The sequence below is a fragment of the Apostichopus japonicus genome, chromosome 5 (genome assembly GCF_037975245.1).
Source record: "Apostichopus japonicus isolate 1M-3 chromosome 5, ASM3797524v1, whole genome shotgun sequence".
In the NCBI taxonomy this organism is placed as follows: domain Eukaryota; kingdom Metazoa; phylum Echinodermata; class Holothuroidea; order Aspidochirotida; family Stichopodidae; genus Apostichopus; species Apostichopus japonicus.
In genome coordinates, this window is record NC_092565.1 from 7,052,700 (window position 1) to 7,075,942 (window position 23,243).

The window sequence follows — 23,243 nt, forward strand, 5'->3', positions numbered from 1 at the left end:
AAGTGTTCTTTAAAGTGAAATGTGTTTGAACAGTTGGAAAACCTGTTTTTATATGACATTCTAGGTTTTATTATGATTATTGTTGTTATTATTGTTGTTGTTTTTATTAATATTACTATTACTATTATTTTTGGCCTGTATGAATGTCTGATATTTGTAACAAAGATAATACAGTAGGTGTGTCAGATAATACACCTGGCAATAATTTAGATACATTATAAACAACATGTGATTATTAGAATATATATTGTCACGTGAGAATTGGAACAAGTTCGTAGGAACCGGGGGCTGGGGGGCGCCAGCCCCCCAGTGAAAAACATGGGGGCGGAAGTATCATTCCGCCCCCTCCCCCCTCTCCGCTTCGCAAGTCAGAAAACCCCTTTTTCATTTCCAAATGAGAAAAAAATCTCATCTGGAGCACCAAATTGCATCTAAGGCCAGGTGAAAATGCAAAATTATTTACAAAATGGAGTGGGTGTTGAAGTGTGCTATATTGCACCAAATTTCATCTGAGGCCACCTGGAAATGCAAAAAAAGTCCAAAGGGGAGGGGGACACCCCCTCCCCTTAAACCCCTCCCCCAGGCCGGCCATCAGTCTTCAGCCCCCGCCCCCCCCCACTCAAAAGTACCTTCCTACGCCACTGAATTGGAATCTAGATACAAGACAAAAGTTCTTTGCATGCAGCATGACGCTTTCGCGCACTATCGTAACTTGTTCCAAATTATTTAGAAGAAATGAAAATGTAACATGATTATAAGGTAAATTTTAGGAAATAAGAACCGGTTGTTTTCGGAAATAACAGCAATTCACGCTTTACCGGTGCGAGCTTGAGTTCAAAACGTATCACAGTTCTTTAATTTCTTTTGCCTTGGAGGAAAAAGGAAAATTATAGTGTTAAAGTATGTAGGCCACGCGTAGATGATGGAACTGATTTTAGTATATCGTTGTCGTACCTCAGCAACTTAAAATTCATTGTTATTGTTCTTATTGATCGATCCATTGTTTGATCGATTCTTTTATCTTTATCTTTTCCTATAGGGTCGTCATTGACCATTAGCTTCAGAGTGGCGTAATAAAGGGATTAAAAAATCATTTGTTTTATTTTACAAATGATCGTTTATCAGTCATTCCAGGTATTTGTAAACTTATGTTTAATTTCCCGAGTTCAGTCGGTAAAGATTATTCCTCCTAAAACAAATTGAATATGTGAATTGACACTCGAGTCTAAAGTGGCTTTATATTCTGTAAACAAGGGTATAGCACGGGTGCGTCGTAGCCGTATATAGGGTTATGGTCAAGTGCGTGTTTAATGCAATGAGCCTATATTAGGGTTAGTCGGGGTTCGAGTCCTGATGGCCGGATAATTACATTAGTGTCCGTGGACGGGGCACTTCATCTCAATTGCCACTCTTCACGCAGATGTATCAATGCAGGGTAACTTGTAAATAAAATGACATGTGCGCTTGGTTGTGGTAGCTATCCTGTTTGTGAAGTCCTCAAGAGCGCGTAGATTAAAATCCCCCATCCCTATTGCTTCCTCTGCTCCTCCCCCCCCCCTCCTCCTCCAACATTATGCAGACGCCCTAATAAGTAGAATAGAAGGATATGTAATATATACTTATGCTAATCTACAAGAGGTGGGGCGAACTTGCACACCTTAAACCGACATTTTGTTTTCTCCATTGTAAGGAACGCCATCTGTGTAGGGGGGGGGGGGAGATATCAGCTTGTTTGGGGGGGAATATCAACACTTATAATTTATCGCCGATAGGTTCAACCAATAGTCCAACGTTTCTCAGATTTCTCAGATAAATTGAATAAAATAAACTGATATTGAATTGTAACATTTTGAGATTTCATTTCTGATATGCTGATACCTGAAACATAACATATTGTTTTGAATATATAGCATGTTGACTGACGTTAACCTGTAACTGGCTGAAACTCTCTTTCCTCACATAGGCTATATATATATAACGATATTATATCGTGACATTGTGACACAAATGGCGTTCCGTACCATTTTCTGTATGAAACTTACTTGTTCAAACTTGCCCTTGTACTAGCGACTATAGCGACGTCCTTTCTTCTCCACAAACAATACTGTTCAATGAATTTCTTTGAGCAATTATTAAACTGTATGTTTATCACCTTTCTTATATTGTCATTGTGAAGAAAATGAATGAATGACTCAAATGAGCAATGTATTAGGTTCTGCACTATAGCGAGGAATATCTTAACATGCATGTGTCATTTCGAGTTAAATATCGAGCCCATAATACAATTAACACTGCGCAGCAAACTAAGACCATGTTGCTTACGGCTCGTGCGTTACATCACTATCTATTTTGAATGCTTTCATATTCGTAGCACGCAATCTGTTTAACATTTTTTTCATTTTTTTTTCATTCATAGATACAGAATAGCTATTTTCATCGATCAATCAAAGTCATTACTATGTTCACAACAAAGGCTATTAGTTCAATATTTGATTGTAAACGTAATAGGCTTTTGTACACTTATACACCTTCGAAAAGCGATCAGTGAAGTACCTATTGTTTTGTAAAGTGAAAATTCGGAATCCCCCCTTTCTTTTTCTTTTTTGACTGTTTTTTGTTTTGTCTCCTTTTTTTTGTATCTTGCGAGAGGATAAAAAACATACTGTCGAAACTAAAAAATGAAAACTAAAAAAAAATAATATCTATATAGGCCTATATATATACATATACATATATATATATATATATATATATATATATATATATATATATATATATATATATATATATCATTGTAAGCTACAGTATATACAGCCGTTCCGTTACATTTCAGCTGTTAATGATTTAACATTCCTCGTCACGCAACACGTAATTTCGACCAGGTTTAATGTTTAATTAGAATATGTGTACAGGTTAAGCAAGACTTGCAACATTATTGAGTGACGGTGCGTGTAAAATTATGATTAATTAGCAGAACAAAGAATCTCATTTGCATATTATAAGGAGAAACCTTTATTCGTATATTTGTACTATATAGTATAGGTCTATACTAATATTGGTCTATATCATTCTCGTTTATCGTTATGATGACGTAGGCCTACACATTACGTATTTCACAACCTTGGCTTCCTCTCTACTAATTCCATCAATTTTCAAGTATCCATTTGTCTCTTCCGATTCTTTTTATTTCTTTCATTTTTTCTCCCTTTTTTTCATATCACTTTTGTCGTCAATACCCTTTTCCTTACTTCAGTCCTTCGCTGTTTTGTTCAAGACTATTCAGTTCAGATGCATGGCACCAGCTTGAAGCCAGTTCAAATTTCATCCTCAAATTCACCATTAAGCTTGCAAGCCTATATATTGCATCCATTGTTATCATATCTATTGTCTTCCCTACATTTGCGATCGATCATAAGAACAATACCAGTTAACAATTCACAGATAAAGCACATAGCCTGTCTATTAGCCGCCTTTCAGTTTTCTTTACTAAAAGCCATACCTTATTTGGAAGGTTATTCTGAATCACTTAGTCAGTCTTTAAAAGTAGTTCTTTTTAAGCTTCCCTTTTCCATTCCTCGCCATCTTACCTTTTATTTCTCGTCCAGGCCGCTAAGAGTATTTCCGTATCGATTATATACCATACATATTTATAATGACACGATCGGAAGTATATTCATAAACCGCGATAGTTTTAAGTATATCAGCGGGTTTCCCTCTTCCTTCCATCTCCTTTCTAAATCTTCATTTCTTATCTTCCCCCTCATATTTCTCTGTTTCTTTCTCTCTCTTTATCTTTCTGTCTGTCTCTGTCATCTACTCTTTGATGCTTGGAATGTCACAAGCAAACACATTTCGATTTCAATTGTAAGCGGTGGATTTTGTTCTGTTCGAGGAAACTTTTAAGGCCAAGCATTTACTGTTAGATTTTCTGAACGATTGTTATTTTGCGACATTACAAACAAAAAGATATATATATATATATATATAAATTAGGCGAAGAATGAAAAATGGAAGAGTTGTAACTACATAATTATAGATTCAAAAGGTGGAACAAATTAGCTACATTCTTTTCATGTCTTATATATATAAATATATATATATATATATATATATATATATATATATATATATATATATATATATATATATATATTGTCGATGAGTGTTATGAGTGTATAGATCATGTATCTATATCAAATTGTTTTTAAAAAAACAACCCCTATATTACTTTTATTTAGACTTAATGCGTAACGATCATGTTTTTGTTTTGTTACTTGCAATTGTACAATAGTTTATTGTTTATCAAATAATAAGTTTCTTTTAATTTACAATAGCCTATTGTTTTCCCTTTGATTTCTGTGAGTTATCGTTCACATAAACGAATTCCAAGTCCCTCCCCTCCCCGTCCTTCCTAAACTCCCCTCACTCATAAACAACACACAACGTTACGTGTACTGATGTCAGAAAAAAAAATTAATCTGTGGTGAGCTAACCCACTTAATGAAGTTATATAAATACTTTTTTCAATTTTTTTTTTCATTTTAATTAAAACATAGCAAAGAGATTGATAGACAATTTTTTTTTAACAAAATCGAAGTTCATAGTCTTCTTTTACAAAACGAAAACGAGATGACCTGATTTTGTTTTTTAATGAAAAAAAGTCAAATAATGAAAAATTTATCTTGCTTTAATTGAAGGGCAATATTTGACAGACGTAAAGTAAAATGTGACCTTGAATGAACTACTTCAAGGCTACCGTAACTTTAAAGAGGGTATATATGCATGTGGTTTGAGTCTGCGGTTTACTCACGATTAATTGTGGTGTATTGACCACATTCCGAATTAACATTGGTCAACGAGGTTGTAATATATTTTTCCCCACATCTTTATTGGTTAATTTAATATTCTTGATAGATGAAAACATTTTAAAAAACTTACATAATTTTGTTGATAAACTGTTAAAAAACAATGATATAAACACAGAAAAAAAAATATTTTGAAGACACAAAATACTTTAATAAAAAATATTTTAAAAAAAACAAGAAAGAAGAGGACAAACGATATAAATGAAGAATTTTAAGAGGATAACCTAAAACAAAGCTGCTTCGAGAATAGAAATAAAAACCACGAAATAAAACGAGATCTTATAAAGAAAATTTAAACACCAAAGTTTCACACATTTCGGTATCAATTTCGTTCATAATTTTTGTAGATATGTTAAAATATAACTTTAAAATGTTAACACTTATTACCTTCTATGGCTCAAACGTAACCAGGTGGATAGCGGTATACGTACACAGTGTTTTGCAAGAAAAAAAACGTCGTCCTCAACGTCAAACTGAATAATTTCAATCCTTTTGGTATAACTAATTTTTATTTGTATTTCAACGTTTTTGAGAATCTTACTCTTTAAATTAACACACCAAAAGAAAAAATACATATTTTGTTGAAGTGTTTCATATAGACACATCACCTGAGCAAGTTTGTTCTTGTTTGACCGGGAGTGTCCTTTGACTGCAGCTTTGCACCCTGGAGGGGTACGACGCCGTCAAAGGCTGCCTCGGATGTTTTTCCGACTGTTTTCGGCGGTGACTGACCGTTTCCGTAAATCCGCCATCATTGGTTGGAGTCCAATGTCGTGTTATGCCATTGGCTGACTTCTTTTATATATATATATATATATTCTTTTTTTTTTGACGGCGTTCGTTATTATAATTGCCGAAAAGGTTTACCCTTTGAACTGGTTCTTATTTCGCCGAAAAAAAAGACGATATAGAAAGAAGGGGCAAAAAAAAATAATACTTTGCTCATATTATTCAGGTGTAAAATATAAGTTTAGTTAACTTTGATAATAGTTTAGAAATGATATTATAAATATGACACTCTTTTTTATAATTATTTGAAGGGTTATAGTAGGTCAAGTTTAGTGTATCAAGGCCTTTGCCTTGTTTTGATGAAAATTTACAAAACAAAAATCTTGTTCATTGTAGGATTAAAAAGGAGGGAAAAAGCTTTGTAAGCAAAAATAAATGGGGGAGGGGAGGGGGCTGGGGAAAAAACTAGAATAATTAGGTGCAAGGTGAGTTGGAAAGTTTGTAAAAACAAATTCATAAAATACTTCAATTGGAAGTAATAAAATATTAAGCTTGTGCGATTGAAGTTCTCTAGATAACGGTAACTAAATACAAGGAAATATATGTTACACAAACACACAGACACACATACATACATACACTAATGAGACATCCCTTGCCCCAACACAACCACGTACCTCAGAACCTCACAACCCGTCTGGCATAGTGAGCATATCCCAGATTTAGTCCAATACGTTCATTTAAATCAAAATATAAAATGAAAATACAAGAAAAGTATATATCCCTGACAGCTTATTTTCCGATAGCATGATAACTTTTATTAATAAAATTTGTAACAAATAAGTTAAATGTAAGGTTTGTGTTATTGTCACATGTGCATATATATTTTACTTTTTTTCCTTTTTTTTCTATTGATAATTTCATCAGTTCTAGAGCATTTTTCTTCGTCCAAATAATAAAAATTTAAAAAGTTGTATAGGGTAAATAAACATAAACGTGCCGATTATACTATATGGAGACTATTCCATGATTTGGTGGCAGCAATATTTTGGTTTCAAACTTTGCCTACCGTGTCAGACAAACTATAGCAGTTAATCTGTAGCAATGTCTCATCCCATACAAGTATCACATCTTCTATTGACCAATCCCATTATAACTTAGACCTTTAGATATACAGTACGCAGTGTCATGTGACGGTATGGGATGGGATGGTATGTGATGAAAATGGAAGTGACTGGATGTGATGTGGTGGTATGTGATGACATGGGATGTAATGGGATTTGCTGTGATACAATGGGATGTGTTAAGTGATGAAATGTGTGATTTTATGGGACTGAGGGAAGTGATAGGATGTGCGATGCTCTATCGATTTTTTTTTATGCTGTGGGATGTGTGATATGATGGGATGTGATAAGTGATGAAACGTGTGATGTTATGGGATTGTGTGAAGTGACTATAGGATGTGCGATGCTATCGGATACATTTTTATACTGTGTGATGCTATGAGGTGTGTTATCGCTCTTGATATTTGAATGGTTCCCCGTTCCTTTAACTTTATGCATTTATGATTAAGATTAACAATGGAATTTTCTGATGACGCTATCCCTTTAAAATTGGGTTTTAATATGATCGCTCCTAAATAACGATGAACGCCTACTATTGTGGTTAGGCTATATAGCCCAAACTATGAAGATTCTATACTCAACCAATGTTTTCTCTACGGCTATAGAGAAGGAAAAAACAGAAAGAAAAACTTAGAGCCGGTTATTTTCGCGGGAGTTTTCTCTGTAAGAAGAAGCAAAAGCCAAAAAAAAAATTAATTAAGAAATCTTGTTCGTTCCCAACGACGTTGCGTATAATATGAGATATCAAAAAAAAAAAGGCAAAATCAGAAAGGGAAAAAAATGTTGCTTTTGACTTTTTATCTCTATTAGTTCATGAATCGAGGCGAATAAATATTCAAGGATGGCTCATCTTGCTATCATTTGTTTCACAATAAATACGATAAAAGAGACTTTGATTAAATTCTTCATTATATGAGCTTGGTTTTGGCCGGCGGTGTGATACTTTATTCTACAAAAAAGAAAACAGAAAAAAAATAAAAAGTTGAATAGAACAAAATCATCATAAAAACGGAGAGAGCATATTTCGATGTCTCGACAGTGAAAAAGAAAAGACAAAAAAAAAAGAAATAGAGAAAGGAAGACAAAAATAAAGAGTTTTCTAATTTAGTGTTATTTATGAAACGTATGTGCCCCGAGGTGGTATTCTAGTATAAAGCCGGGGGAGGCTGGAATTCCGCCTGTCAATTCAACTTTTGAAATCAAGATTCGATGTCTTGGTTAGTATCATCTCGTGAACTTAATGAAACAATGGTCACCCTGAAGCGAGGCTTCTTCCTCTCAAAATGTATTACGGAAACCAGCAGAAGAGTAAGTTAAATTATCCGTGAACAAAAATACCTCTTCTTTTTTCTTTTTAATTCACTTTGACTAATTTTCTCTAAATTACAGTTACATTGCATTAACGCGTGACAAATTTCCTGAATTACAAAGTATCTCTGTGGCTTTTTTTTTTCTCGTGAGAAAACCTATATGGTTGGACATAGTGTTTTGCCTAATGGCGTTCCAAGAATAAAACATAAAACTAAAAAACCGCTAAACAAGAAGGGAAAAAAATAAATAAAGAAGGTCCATTAGGTCTTCCTGATTTACAAAACAGTAGCTTGTAAAACAAATTTGCATAATAAGGGTAACATACAGATATATAGCCGGGTGTTCTCATTGACAAAATTGTGAATAATACATACGTATTAGGGTATGCATGATTTAACTATAAACAGGACTGAAATTTGATTAATTAACACGAAATCACGTACCCAAATTGATCTTCTTCTTGTTGTTTAAGAGACGAAGTTTTGTACGGAACGCATTTGGAAATTTTGACAGCATCACAAGTTACCATGTTCTTGGTTTTGCTCTACATTTTGAAAAGGAGTTTGGTTGAAAAGGTAGTGGGGTCAGGGGTGGGGATTTACCGGAAGTGGTTTCAGTGGCGAAGGAGTCGCCGAGGGATCTCGTGCCCCTTAATTCCCCTTCCCCTCCTCAACCAGTTTTTAAAGAGAAAAAAAGTTCGCCTTTTTAAAATCATTGAATCGCCTCTGGCCCTCCCATAACTGTTCAGGCCCTTACCTAAACCAGTCAGGGAGAATTTTGAATTTATTATTATTATTTTATGATTAATTTATTATTGTGACTTTTGAATATGCCTCAGAATTTATCATTTTGATTCTTTTCTGAGGGTGGGTGGGGGGGGGGGTTACCAAGATCCCCTACATGAGAGTCGGCTAAAATGACACCAGGCCTCATTGATTCGTCTCCGGCCCTTCCATGGAGGTTCAGTTCCCGACCTAAATCAGTCGAGGGAATGTTGAACCTCCTGCCCCACCCACCCCCTCCTCCCCCTACCACACACAGATATACCTTTGCTTCACCCGTAAATACCTCTCTATTTGGAACGAAATTTTGTAGGATTTCACTTTTGTCAAGCAGCGGAATTCACACCTCAGTAGAGTGATCATATCTGGCAATCTGAAAGAGTGAATTTTCATTCTTTGGAAATCAGAGTGTTGAAGATCTCACAGTCATTCCCAGACAATGAGGTAGTAAATGAGACACAAACGTACAGAAAAAAAAATGAAAGAAAAAAATTATTTCACAAGAAAAGATGTTATACAAAGAAAAAATGTTTCACATTCGGTAGCAAACGTTTGACCCATATTTGCATTTTATTGAAATATTCTAATATTCAAATATTCTACAATACGATGGAATAAAAGCAAAAGTTCCCATCCCCACCCCCACCCCCCACAAAGAAAAAAGAGGTTCGAAATTAACTATATATATTCAGTTGTAATCTTTGTATTTATCCGAGCCTATTGTTTCCATACGGAAGTGATGTCACGAATGAAGTGGTTTAAATATTTTGGTAACATTATGTCCTACTTTGTGCACCTGTACCACTATATAAATATATATTTATAGATATATGTATTATATAGAATGGTCATATTAGCTAAGGCAATGCTAACAAAATGCACATTCGTGTTTCTAATTAAGATATGTATATATTGAATGCCGCCTCATACAAAAGTAAATACCAAACTACCACAATACTGGTATATTTGTTTTTCTCTCCCCACTATTTTTTTTTGAAGGGGTATCTATCGCATATTATTTGCGCTTGGTGACATGAACACACTTTTCAATATTAGTATTATTATTATTATTATTATAATTATGATTATAGAATGCAACACAGTTTTCATTAGAGCTCTCTCATCATATTTTCCATTCTCAAATTCAACAATGTTTCCATTGTCAACCACCTGGAGTTGATACTGACTCGGTCGAGTAAAGCGGGTCCTACATTTCAAGTCTCAAGTGCTATGCATATTAGATCTAACACTAAACAATAATTACATTAGCTTTCTATTTTGGTATAGGTTCAAAAGTGACCCACTGACCCGAATAAGTCGCAGAATTCCTACATTTGGGAGGGAGGGTGGGTGAATTTAACTATGGTGGCCGAGATGGAACATGATTGTAGGAATATGATTGTGGATATCAGGAGTTTCACATATTTATTTAAAATCAAAAGCAATCCTTATTTATATATATATTTTTTTAAATGTGACACTCCACTCTCTTCTTTTTTTGTAACTATGGTGGCCGAGATGGGTCATAAATGGCTGTTATATTAGTTGAGATCTTTGCATATTTTATTGTAGGGCAAGTGTGTATACCCCAAAAATGACGGGTTCCTAAACAATGACATACCTCATTGCTCATTTATATCCCCCTCCCCACCCCCTCCTCTTCTCCCTCCACTTCTCCCCTCCTCCATGTGTGAGTTTGTCTTTCTTTCTGTCGGGAAGAAAGAAAGATACATTTTCGGAATTGCATACCGGTACATATATCATTTGAAACACATGCTAGCATATGCATATATTTTCCGATAACTTTTGAAAGCGTTAAAATACATAAGTGGTGCGAACCACTTTATTCCCGTATGCCCCAATTCCTTCCCACCCGTCTCCCCACCCCCCCCCCCAACTATTCAACTATATCAAAACTAGCTCAGAGTATCCTCGAAATAAAAATGATCCAACCAAGGTTAGCATATTTTAGTCTGATTATGGGAATGTTTTGTCAAACACACGTCTCCAATTGTTGTGTGTTTTTTCCCTCATATATACGTATACTAAGAGCCTATTTACCGATATTTTACGATCATATAATCACTATCAACAAATAATCGGTCACGCGCCTGACGTGGCGTACACTCTTTGAAGTACCATTCGATGGACCAATCAAAAAAAAAAAACTAAGGGGAAAAAATCCTCCTTTAACAACTAATTACTGTATCATTAAGGCCTCAATAACCTCCTTTTACAAAGGGTGATTAACCAATGTATAAAAGCCCTTGTCGGTATATTTTATTGCAATTAAATCAATCGTTTGATAAAGAGACACAATAAAATGGTTCACTACCATTAAGGAGTCGGCACCTCGTATATTGACGGCATCAAGACCCTTACCTATTTATCATTGTGCTCGAATGTTTACCCAAACGTTACGGAAAAGAATAATAAAAGAAAAAGGAAGGGGGTGGAGAGAAAGCGAAATAAAAAAAAAATAAAAGAAATCTCAAGTGACGCAAAGCGGAGGAAACGTATACATTCTCCTTGAAAAGTACAAGCTCTTTGCGCTCCCTTTAAAGTACTTAGATTTAACAATAACGAAAAAGATTTTTTTTAATTATTATTATTATAAAGAAATGGTTTAAATCATTATACCCTTTTATTGGGGTCGATTATAGGAAATGATACCGTGGGTATATAGACACGTGCATGGCCGCTTATATTGCATTTTCATTGAAAAGCACTTGAAATGTAATTATGAACTGGATCGTGGCGAAGCGTCAGTTCTTTAGAAAGACATGCATACTCTCTATAAAAAAAAAAAAAAAGGAAGACCAGTGTCAAGACTAGTAAGGGTAAGCTTAACATTATGGTTAAGGTTATTACACCGGTGTTTCCCTGGGTTTTTGTTTGGCTTCGGATATCTGTGATTACTTGACGATGGTAAATAAAAGATGATTGAAACACATACACACACAAGCAAGCACTGACACACTCACACACACACACACACACACATACGAGCATACAGATTCTTAAAAGAAATCGATAGAGGACGCAGTTTCCTCTCGTATTTCTGTCGGACAATTTGAATGACCTTGTGACGCCACGTCAAGAAATGACAACTCTATCAAAGCAAAAACCAGCGTCAAAATTTAAGAAAGCCAAGATTAGGATTTAAAGATGCAACACCGGTGTGCTCTGAAAAGAAAGAGAACTTTTTTGACATTGTGTATATTTTTTTTATTATTATCTTATATTTTATTTATTATTCCTCTTTTTTAGGGATGGGGGGGTGCCATCTTCATTAACATTGTCAGTTTCGTCTTAACATTGATGAAGCTGATGTCAGCCAATATTATTCCAGGCAAAGGAAATGTAAGTTACAAAAATTAGAGACTTGGTTTTTCATGTATAATCACATGCATTATTATGCACAACATGTGCATCACTTATTCAACATGAATAAGAATAACTAACAATACGACACTTCACAAAAAAAGGTTGATGTGTAGGCCTATTTTGTTAATTAAATATCATCACCTTTTCACCCTCCGTGGCTCACCCCCCCCCCTTCCCCACCTCTCCTCCTCCCCCAAACGTTTGCCCAATTGCCAAACATTGTTTGAAGAAACGCTATATTCCAGGGTAATATGTGTTATATAGTAATAGGAATAAAACACATTGTCCACGTACAGATAGCTTAGGTTACTTCTCCGATGTAATCGGTATGTTTATCCTATAACGTACTTGTAATTACAAATTACCGTAATTATTATTATTGCTTTTAAACACTTACCCAATATCGTTCGTTATATCAATTAATCGTTTCGAACGCCAATATTTCTCGTGAAGTGCTCAATTCCGTCTTATGTAATATCCGATTATATTTGAGTGGGCGAGAAATTTTGCTGAGGCGGGACACGGAGGGAGGCGGGTCGGTGGGGCGGGGTTAATATTATGGGCAATGTTTCCTGCTGGATGTCTTTTACTCCCCCTCCCGACCTGTCACCTCCCCCCTACGCCCTATCACTAATGGATACAAACCCTTATTAGGTATGAGAAATATTCCTTAATGTGGATATAAACAAGAAGCTATATATATTACTCGCATATGTATATATCTATAACGTCACAAAACATACGGTAAAGGAGGAGCATGCATGCACTCTGTATACTTGTAAACTCGTTTGTACAAACATCATATATATATATATATATATATATATATATATATATATATATATATATATATATATACATATATATATATATATATAGCCTGGCCTCATTAACCGACCATACCGCTTTAAGAGGTCAAACCATCAAGATATTCAGTAACAGAATTCATAAAGGATCCTTATCCGAGGCGATTGTTGACAAATTATTCTGGGAGTGTTTGACTTTGATTAAATGAAATCAATCAAATTGCAATCATCATACGTATCTCTGATTGGTTAGTTTGTTTAGGTAAACGTTGGAATGGTCAACTTGATAACATTTATATTTACGTAGAATATTATCTTATAAAAGTTTGATTTTTTTTTGTCGTGAATGAGAAACATCTGTAAATTGAATTCACATTTTTCAGGAAGATTTTAGGCAGTTCTTGTGGTTTTGCGCTATCGAATGTAGTCGCACGGCCCACTGCCTCTCGAAATCCCCCCACCCCCCCCCCACAAAAACCCCTCACCTCCTATTCAATCGAGACTTGTCAAAAGAACAATTTTAAAAGAGTGCTTATAGCTTAAAGTGCAAGATTATCTTTCTTCTGAAATGAAACTTCATAACATCGTGAACATATTTATATAGCGTATGATGCATTCCGATTCCAAGCGTAGAGGGTATAGGTCCGTACAAAGTTTAGGCATATACCGCATGACTAGGCTATGAACTTTAGTAACAGTGACTTTTCGTGTATGCAAAGGTCAACTATAAAGCTTGACCTTGCATACTGAAGTAACTTCTGCTCGAGTATATGAATAAATAAACGTAAAATAAGAGGAATTCAGAAGTGAAGGATAGCGGGTATGACTACATAGGTACAAAGGTATCATAAGAGCATAGCCTATATAGGGTAAACATGAAACAAGTATTATGGTAAATAATAGGAATATTTATCTTACAATCGGCTTTACAAAGAATGAAATATTGTACAAGAAGCATTAACTGGCTTTATACCGGAACGGCAATCATCAAAGCATCATTTGAAAAGTATGCGATCCCCTTTTGTTGTTCGTATTGAGTGTTTGTACAAATAAGTATATATTTAATATATTTATATATATATATATATATATATATATATATATACATATATATACATATATATATATATATATATATATATATATATATATATATATATATATATATATATATATATATATATATATAAGAAGGATTGCCTGGCTGGGTGCACTGCGTCGAGTGCCGTTTGTTCGACAGATGAACAGATGTTAAGTAACCTACAAAGTCTGTGCGAGGGTATACTGTAGTAGTCAGTTTGTTGCCTTTTATGAAGTATAGTCTTTTCCCTTCTTTTTCTCCCCTTCTAATAAATTCAACCACTAACTTTGATAATATCTTTCATCTGGGATACATCCGTGGTTAAGGCATTTGTGTGCTTGTTACCTCACAAACCAGAACAAACATAGAAGCTGTCATGCTAATTGATGGACAAGGCGTGGTTATCTGATTCCGTATGTTGGTCTGAGTAAGCTATTAGATCTATCTTTACTTGTCTCTTTACTTGGATCATTATCCACGACAGACGAAAAAATGCCCTACTTTAATCAACAAGAAAAGGAAAGAAAGAAAAAAGTAAAAGAAAAGAAAAGAAAACGTAAATAAAATAAAGGAATGGACTTTGCGCTCTGTACCCTGCTGCATGTACGCTATATACGACTGAGACTGCAGCCCAGATTCCTTGTAAGAAAGATTACTACTTCAAAATGTGACAAGGTAGCGTCACTTTGGAGAAGCTTCTAATTTCTTGCTGTAGTCTATAATCTTAGCCAAGAATGATCGTGATATTGACAGTTTTTATTAGAGGAGGTCAAAAAAAGGGATGATCTGCCAAGTAGTATGTATTCCGGAAAAGAATTAAGGTTAATTTACCAACAGAGGAGAAAGAAAATGATAAGTGTCCCAGAGGAAGATGTGTATAACATGTGTTTGGGTGTGCATGTATGTGTGTATGTATGTATGTATGTGTGTATGTAACTATATATATATATATATATATATATATATATATATATATATATATATATATATATATATATATATATATATATATATATATATATATATATATATATATATATATATATATATATTATCCAGACTTTGGATAACCCGGCTTGATTCATTGTGTAGTTTAAGATTACCTCTACCCTGAAACTTGCAATTTGCAAACATACTAAATGTTGATTACGTGTATCTTATCACGTGATTCCTAAACAGTCTAACATGATTTGTGTGTGTGTATGTGTTTACAGTTGATGTTCAAATATTGGTTAATCCTATTGGTAATAATATACACTAGCCTATACGTCTATTCACTATATATGTTAACGCAAAACTAGCCTAAGCTTTAACCTTTGTCACCCTCTACGTTGATATAAATCGTGTATGGTAGGCTATGATCATACGTTTACACACGAAACACTCTTACATAAAATTCATCTCGATAAAACAAAGGATTAACCTAAGTAACGGTCAACAAAGGCTAAGCCTATAAGTTCATAACTCCTTTTTAGTACCACATGCTGTATCCATGGGTCCATGGGTATTCTTCAAGTGTAAAGGAACAAAAAAAAAAAAGCAAAAAAACACTGTACACACAGTAATTGACAATGTAAACATTGCTAGCTAACCAAACTGTAAACTCTGTATTTACCGCCGTTATCTCTTCAACAAGTTAAGACGGTTTATCTGATTAAACTCTAGGGCAAGTGCCAATCAATACCTGCCTACGATGACCGCGCAATATCTAGTGCCATTGTTGCAAGTCTTCCAAAACGTTGAGTCGTTTTAAGCGTGGTCTTTACAAACAGAATGTTCTGGACAGTTTATATGTGCCATTAAATCCATGTTCTTCTTAACCGTGGTCGATGTGGACCAAAATCCAACACTGGTGTCTATATTGTCTACAATTGTCATAATGATCAAATCACCTTATTACATTTAAGTCAAAAAGATGATTTATCTAATAACCTAGGCCTACTGAATGTAACGGTAGGTTGTATCGTGTTGCGCCTCTATATATTTTGATAGCCTCTTTACCCGGCTAGGTTTCGTTAATGCTGTAGCCTATACGTTTAATGTGTAATACACTGCTCTCTTGACTTTTTCCTGAAATGACTATGAAGTGATGCAACATACGCAACGCTAGATGGTATAAAAAGTTCAACGATAGCAACCTATAGTTTATAATTTATTTCACCGTGGGAACTTGTCAATCAAAGAAAGATTGTCATAATATTAATTTAAAAAAAAATGCGGTAAACATTGTTATAAATCCATTTTTTAAAATAAAGTTTTGACATTTTTAAACTTATTACATTCATACCTCATGGTTGCTGATAACATAAGGGGAAATTATGTCCGTCATGATCACGTGACCACATCTGGAATGAATGGGGATAGAACTATTCTGGCAATGGAACATGCCCACATTTGAAAAGTGGGAATGTTATTTCTAGTTATTTGCCAGATTGAACACGGTTTAATCTTTGAAATGAATATTCATATTTAAATGTTCAGAATGTGAAATGCATGTTTTTATTACACTTTTCAGCTGCTGGCTTATCCGACAGAAGATCAGTGGATGTTACTGTGCCGAATGCTAATGATCACCCCCTCATGCAACAATGGAATCACCATGGTGCTCCACTAACTAATACAGAACCCGCTATCATCGACGCCCCAAAGGAGATAAGACTTGCCTTAGAGGTAAATATATATTTCACTATCGCTCTCTTACCCCTGTGATTAACCTTACCCAATATGATAAAGTCAAAGGTAAAGACATGATCAATTTCAGTCAACATGGCACCCTTCCTATGAAATTACTTACTGTACATATTTTGTTTCGAATCGGACTAATTTTAATGTCGGGTTTGACGCATGCGCAAGGTCGGGTACAGATGTAACGTTTGAAAGTTCTAATCTCCTGACATGAAAGTGCTTCTTGAAACTTTTTACGTAAAGACCTAAAATTGTCTAATATACTCACAATTTTCCAAATTTTCGCATTACATTTACCTCCATTTTTCTGCATTTTTGACAGCCAAGCCATAAAACAATAAGAAACAAAAATCAAGTATGTTAAAAGGTTGTCACACCCCGTTTGCTTTATCGCACTTATCCTGATGTGAAATCATATATGGGGTATGTCACCTTTTACAAAACTCGTGTAAAAGATGGGGCTGTTCCGTTAAAATTACTGGTCAAAGACGAATATTGTTTTACAAGTCAATCTTTCTAAAACTGTGCGTAAGCGCAGACATTTGCTTAAATTTACAAAGGCGCTTTGTTTATAGATTTACTTGAAAGGGAATGGGTGCATTTTTTCGTACCTTTTGACAAAGGTATTCGTCTTTGTCGTGTGTCATTGTGATCGCTCCATGGTGAGAAACATTAATTATCATATAAGAGAAAATCCAATTGGTAATTTAGAAATGATATAATTGTTCCTTTTTTTTCGTCACATTTCTTTAATTTTTTTTTTTTATCATATCAATCACCATGCCGCACCCCCTCTTTCCCCGTCCCTAATTATTTTAAGTCGTTATCATTTATATTTTTAAAGAAACCTGGTTTACTTTTCTGTCGCAGTTCTATCATTCAAATTGTATGTGCTGCAAACAAATACTTCGCTTTTAACATCCCAAAATCAGACTTTCACAACTGTCTTTTCTGAAAGGCGCATGAAAATGTTGCCGAGTTTCCAACTTATGGCAAACATCCGATATTGTGATTTCGTCCCCTTTTTTCGTCATATGTCTAATAATTTTTTGGTATTTATTTAAGTACACCTGTCTCATTTTCGATCGTGCTGTCTCAAGTACCTTTCCCTTTCAAATAGATGTTTATTGACTCAGTCATTTCACCTGTAACATTGCTCTAGTCATACCGCCATCGTTGTCCAACACATGCCAGCCGCCAGAAATCTGTGCCGGTGTTTTTAGAACATTCACCCATTAACTAGCTCTGTGACACTGAATTGATATTTTCGACAATTTGGTTGAATTTGACAATAATTGGTAATTAGGCCTTCTGCCGGATGGGTAGGGTGTGGTATTGGTGGAGAGGGTGGAGTGATTATTAGGGGGAAGAAAAGCCTTCTTGTATACCTCTAGAACCCTTTATTGGTCGTTTAATTCGTTACCAAGGAGGCAACCATTTTCCTTTTTTTATAATTTCTTTTCTTTAACATGGCGAATAATCTATGCCGCTCTCTTTTGAATAGAACATTTCAAACCCTCCTTGTTTTTTTGTGGATCCACTACATGTTTATTAATATATATATATATATATATATATATATATATATATATATATATATATATATATAGTTATAATCTCTTTTGTAATTTTGTCATATCAATCGTGAGATAATACCTAACCAGAAATGTTTCAGAACATTTTTATAGACGACCGGCTTTAGTGTGTATTGTCTACAAAACTGAATGCTGACGTCACTCCGTATCTGGGAGTCCCAGTCTAACTGTCACCGTAGGTTTTAATATTTAAAGATAAGTTCAATGCCTTGATTGATAGGTCACAGTGTTGACTTAAATTTTCAGATCAAACAAGTGTCCTTTAATAGGTGACATAATCTTTTCATATCGAATTGCCCTGGGATCTAAAATAGATCTTAAACACACGTGATTGACTTTAAGTATACTGTCCATTTTCCAAGAGAAGTTTTGTCGAGAAGAAATAAAAGCGGCAAGGTTGCAGTCCAGGTTAATATTAGACCTTTCCTAATAAAGTTGTCGTAGGGAGGGACTGGATGCCGGATATTACGAGCGATTATACATGGAACCATGAAAATCACTACCACATCCGGCTCCCCCACCCCCCCCCCCTTCTCTCACCGTACCATAGTAATTCCCTCCTCAATTTTGAACTATATATGCTCCGTGAAAGTTGCTGAGTTTCATAAATCAAATTATAAAAATACAGACATATATTCTTCTTTTAAGGGTTCACGAATACTTTTGGCGGGGGCGGGGGGATCGCATGGTCTTGAAATCCCCTCCCGACTGCAACCCATTTTAACAAAGCATCACGATTTATTCAAACAAGTATTTTACGACTTTTTAATGTTCTTGGAATACTCAATTTTTTCTCTAAGCAGTAAATCATAGACTGGGCTCACAAGCATGTCATATTCTTAGGGTTGGGATGGGGGAAGGGGTAGAATAGGGGTGGGACAGGGAAGGTTTATGGTTCATTGTTACGGTGGAGTACATGAATCAAAATACATTTTGAACAGCACGTTTGGCGTTTTGTATCTCCAGTGAGCTTTACCTGAAATTCCAACCAATGGTACATATTTAACAGTCATCAAACAGACCACATTTCAAATTTGACACCAATGTTTCATTTTCTCATTTTATTACCTTGTTTCAATGTTATAAACTAAATAAGAAGCTCTCTGTTGAAGAGCCATTTGTTTTCTACTCTTGTAAATTATATGGAGGAGACAACAGTAGAAATATACACTGAAAAACTGCCAAAGTCAAACCTCGGAGCAGATACTTGGGCAAAGAGACTAGAATCTCAACATAATACAATAGCTCCCTCTATTACCACCTTTAAAGTGGCAAAGGGTCTGAATATGTTAACAATTGGAACACACAACATTTTCGGTCGAGTTCATCAGATGAAACATTAACTCAATACTTCGAAAGTTTACAACGCTTGTAAATAATTGGTTTTTGAAATTATACAAAAAAAGATGGATTAAATTAACAAAAAGGCTGGTAATGAGGAGCCAAACTTCTTATCAACTTAGCCTTTTAAGTAGCATGCATTCAGAGGTTAAGCACAATATAAATCTGAATATGTTGAAATCAGATCTAGAACTATTGACACGTTACTAGCACTGAAAGCTTTTTTTCTTCTTGGACTACCTCACATCAAGACTGAAATTCTACCTAAGGTCTCCCATTAAGAACCACACAGTGAATTTATTTCTACCGTCATACCCCAAAAATTGACTTAACAATCGTCATCTGCCTTGAAACAGAATACTCAGTTCGCGCTCTAACTGTTTTGTCAAAAGACTATTCGTGAAAAGAATCCGCCCAGATGGGAGCAGGACGTTCAATATAGAAGTGACTTTATCCGGTTTCAGGAGAATGTCTATTTCTTGAGTTGGTAGCTTCACATACTCATCTATAGTTTTAACTATCATGTTTAAAGCAGTCTGAGCTTGCAAAGTATTTTCTGACTTTTCCAAAATTAAAATAAAGCCAAGCTTGTGTTTCATCTGCCACACAATTGTCTTGTCATTGGCAAATACTTCTTGTTGCTGAAACCTGAAGATTCCTTTCTGGATACTGTCTTCCTTGGGTAAATTCTCAAAGTAAGCACCGTCGTAAAGTCTCGGTATGTCGAACGTCCTCTGTTGGAATTCGTATTCTGATTGGACTCTCTCGGTAACAAGTCGCAATTGCTCTTTGTTCAATCCCCTTAAGACCTCTCCCTTTGGCTCATTAGATGACATTTCAAGACACCAGTCTTCTTGCCCGTAGGTGCTCGTAAATATTACCTCTCCCTCTCCTGATTTAGAGCCAGCCTCTCCAAAGGAGGAAATTAAAAATGAATAAACCATCCTCTCTGTCGAGCCCTGCCTTCAAACTGCGTAGGAGTTCATCCAATGCGCTCTGGTTAATATCATCAGTGTCAAGCAATTGTGTATTATTTGCTGTATAATTTCTGCAAGATGAAAAAAAAGAAACTAGTGAATGATCAATGAGGATGCAAATCGATGACATATTTTGAAAACATTTTCTCGCACGAAATGTGTTCTCGACGAAATGAGAAACTTGACTACAAAACAAAACCTACGCAAAACATTAAGGTTATACATTAATTAAAAGTTACACCCAACATAAAATAGTTAAAATTCGCGGAACTGTTACCTATTTCTTTTTGGTAATCCTTCGTTAATTTGTTAGTAACAAATACACAAAACGAATACACAAACGTCATGCTTTTACACATGAACGACGGAAACTTCTCCGTTTCAAAAGTGGAAACTATATTACACATTCACAGCATTAACAAATATCTGACTAACCACGACAATACTCAGTATAAGTACAGAAGTAAGTTTGGCCTAACTGTTCATGTTACATATATGCTGACAACGGAGTAAGCCTAGTAATATAGTAATACTAGTAGTATTAGTAATACAATAGTAGTAGCATTCGCATCGCACGAGCTGTGAATCAACTTACCGACCAGGCAGTGTATAGAAGATCTTCAGAACAGTAATACCCCTCAACAATGTGGTGTTACCGTCGTAGACTTTGAGTTTGAGTCCTGAAGTTCATGTTTTCTTTCACCAAGACGACAAATTCAGTTATCGTGGATCTGTTATGCATGCAGCCTACACAGAATCACCTGATTCTAAGATAGGTACAAACCGCAAACTGCAAATAATAATGGATGGCGCTATATATCTAAAAGATTCGATAATATTGAAAGTGAAGCGTGATCAATCGTTGAGAACCGCAATGTGACGCAGTTTACCCTTATAAAGTGCTTGAAAGAAATGCCTTTTTCTTTTGATCTTTCCATAAATATGCTAGCAATTTTTTTACACGATTATGAATTGAAAAGTTAATATGTTAAAGTGTAACAACTTTATGGGTTCTTCGCTTTTAATAAATGACCAATTTTCATCAGCGAGTATAGCCGCAAATGGATCACTTATCACCTTTCATCAATTACATTTTGCAATAACTTGATGAATTGTTCACTCATCATAAAGTTACCAATTTAGTAACTTTGCGAGAAAAGAAAAAAAAAGGAATCATCACATATGGAGTTATTTTTATTTCTCAGTCGCAAAGTTCTGTTGTGAGCGTTATTGATGATCTAATGAATTCATCGCTTTCTATATAGGCCTAAATATGTTTAATTCGTAAAGGTTGAATGATGATTTATTTCCTGTCAAATGTCAGATTTCTTTAGTGAAACTCTGTAGTAAATAGATAATTGAGTAGTTTGCACCCTTTCTGTTCTCAATATTTCCTGCATTCAGTTTAGGAACATATGTGTCTCCGAGTAATTCAGGGTAATTGATGGAATTTTGGAAGCTTTCAAAATATATTAACTATCATTATAACATGCTTTGAGGTTTCAACCGTGCCGTTTCCAATATAAAACAGCTGTTAATACATTACAGGCTCCTCTAGCTGCAGAGGTCAATACGTTTTTCGATACTGAAAGTAAACACATGCATGTTTGAATGAACAGTATATTAGGCGTTGAAACTTGTCCGTGCGGTTTTATTTCTATGAAGTGTATCCCGACACGCTGATCATTCCAGCTATCACAAAGCTTTACTGTCGTTTCCAGCTATACAGCTTACATCAAATTCATGCTTCCATTCCGCAGCTAATTATATATTTAGCTATATATATACATACAACTTCCAGTTCAGTATAGATAGCTTGACAGCTATATTGCTTTCCGTTATACAACTCCCAGCTAGCGCCACTCCAGCTGTATCCAGTTATTTGTAGCTGTAGCCTTCAACCACTGGCTCCAGCTACATCACACTATACTTTCCAGCTATATAAAATCAAGCTAGATCCATCTATAGCTTCCAGCTAGATCGCTCATTATCACTACCGTATCATTCTTGTTCGACATTTTCTGCTTTCTCTTGTTTTCTATAACTTTCATGAGAAGATAGAAGAAGTGGTGGTAAAAGAAAGGAAGTAAAAGACAAAACAAGATCCAGCATATCTAACCGTCTTCGGACTTTCTTTGCCAATGTTTGTAAACCCGATTGTACAATTAACATCATTTATTGATAATGTATAGCGTTATATTTTCTATTTATTTATTATTTCTTTATTTTTATAATTCAGTCTCTTGATAGCTTTTTGCTGGTAGTCACAGCTGATGGCACCATTCTTTATACGTCCGATAATATTTCCACTCATCTGGGATTCCACCCTGTCGACCTTGTCCATCGATGCATCTATGGTATCGTACATCCTGATGACCACGGAGAAGTTAAGAATGTTCTGGAGCAAACTCTGCTGGCCGAACATGTAAATACAATTTAGCTTCAACATTTTGAGGGGAGGGAAGGAGGTAAGGTGGTGGAATTAAGGGATAAGTCTTTTTTTCTTTAATTGGGTGCCAAGCGTCTTGAACCGACGTTTACATTTCTATTTTTCAGCTCG

General features: G+C 35.1%; 2 protein-coding genes across 6 annotated transcripts in view; one reads left to right on the forward strand and one right to left on the reverse strand.

Annotated features, from left to right (window-relative positions):
* Positions 1 to 23,243, forward strand: part of LOC139967458 (circadian locomoter output cycles protein kaput-like) — a 49,581-nt gene that overhangs the window by 17,359 nt on the left and 8,979 nt on the right. For all 4 annotated transcript variants that reach the window (XR_011792997.1, XR_011792996.1, XM_071971303.1 and 1 more), the window contains 2 exons: positions 16,601 to 16,755; positions 22,923 to 23,108. Coding sequence is in view for 2 of the 4 variants with exons in the window: in XM_071971303.1 (XP_071827404.1) it covers positions 16,601 to 16,755; positions 22,923 to 23,108 (341 nt within the window). In the remaining 2 variants the exon portion in view is untranslated. The remainder of the gene's footprint in view (positions 1 to 16,600; positions 16,756 to 22,922; positions 23,109 to 23,243) is intronic.
* LOC139967460 (AP-5 complex subunit sigma-1-like) lies at positions 19,412 to 21,469 on the reverse strand. Of its 2 annotated transcripts, none has more exons than XM_071971308.1 (2): positions 21,279 to 21,469; positions 19,412 to 20,754 (listed from the first exon to the last, which is right to left on the reverse strand). In XM_071971308.1, the coding sequence occupies exon 2, from the start codon at positions 20,648 to 20,650 to the stop codon at positions 20,045 to 20,047; it is 606 nt and encodes a 201-aa protein (XP_071827409.1). In that variant the 5' UTR covers positions 20,651 to 20,754; positions 21,279 to 21,469; the 3' UTR covers positions 19,412 to 20,044. The 2 variants fall into 2 exon arrangements, with proteins under 2 accessions (XP_071827409.1, XP_071827410.1); XM_071971309.1 differs by lacking the exon at positions 21,279 to 21,469 and adding an exon at positions 20,961 to 21,155.

Coding starts and splice junctions, on each gene's coding strand:
- LOC139967460 (XM_071971308.1), bottom strand. CDS start 20,650: ATGGTTTATTCATTTTTAATTTCCTCCTTTGGAGAGGCTGGCTCTAAA.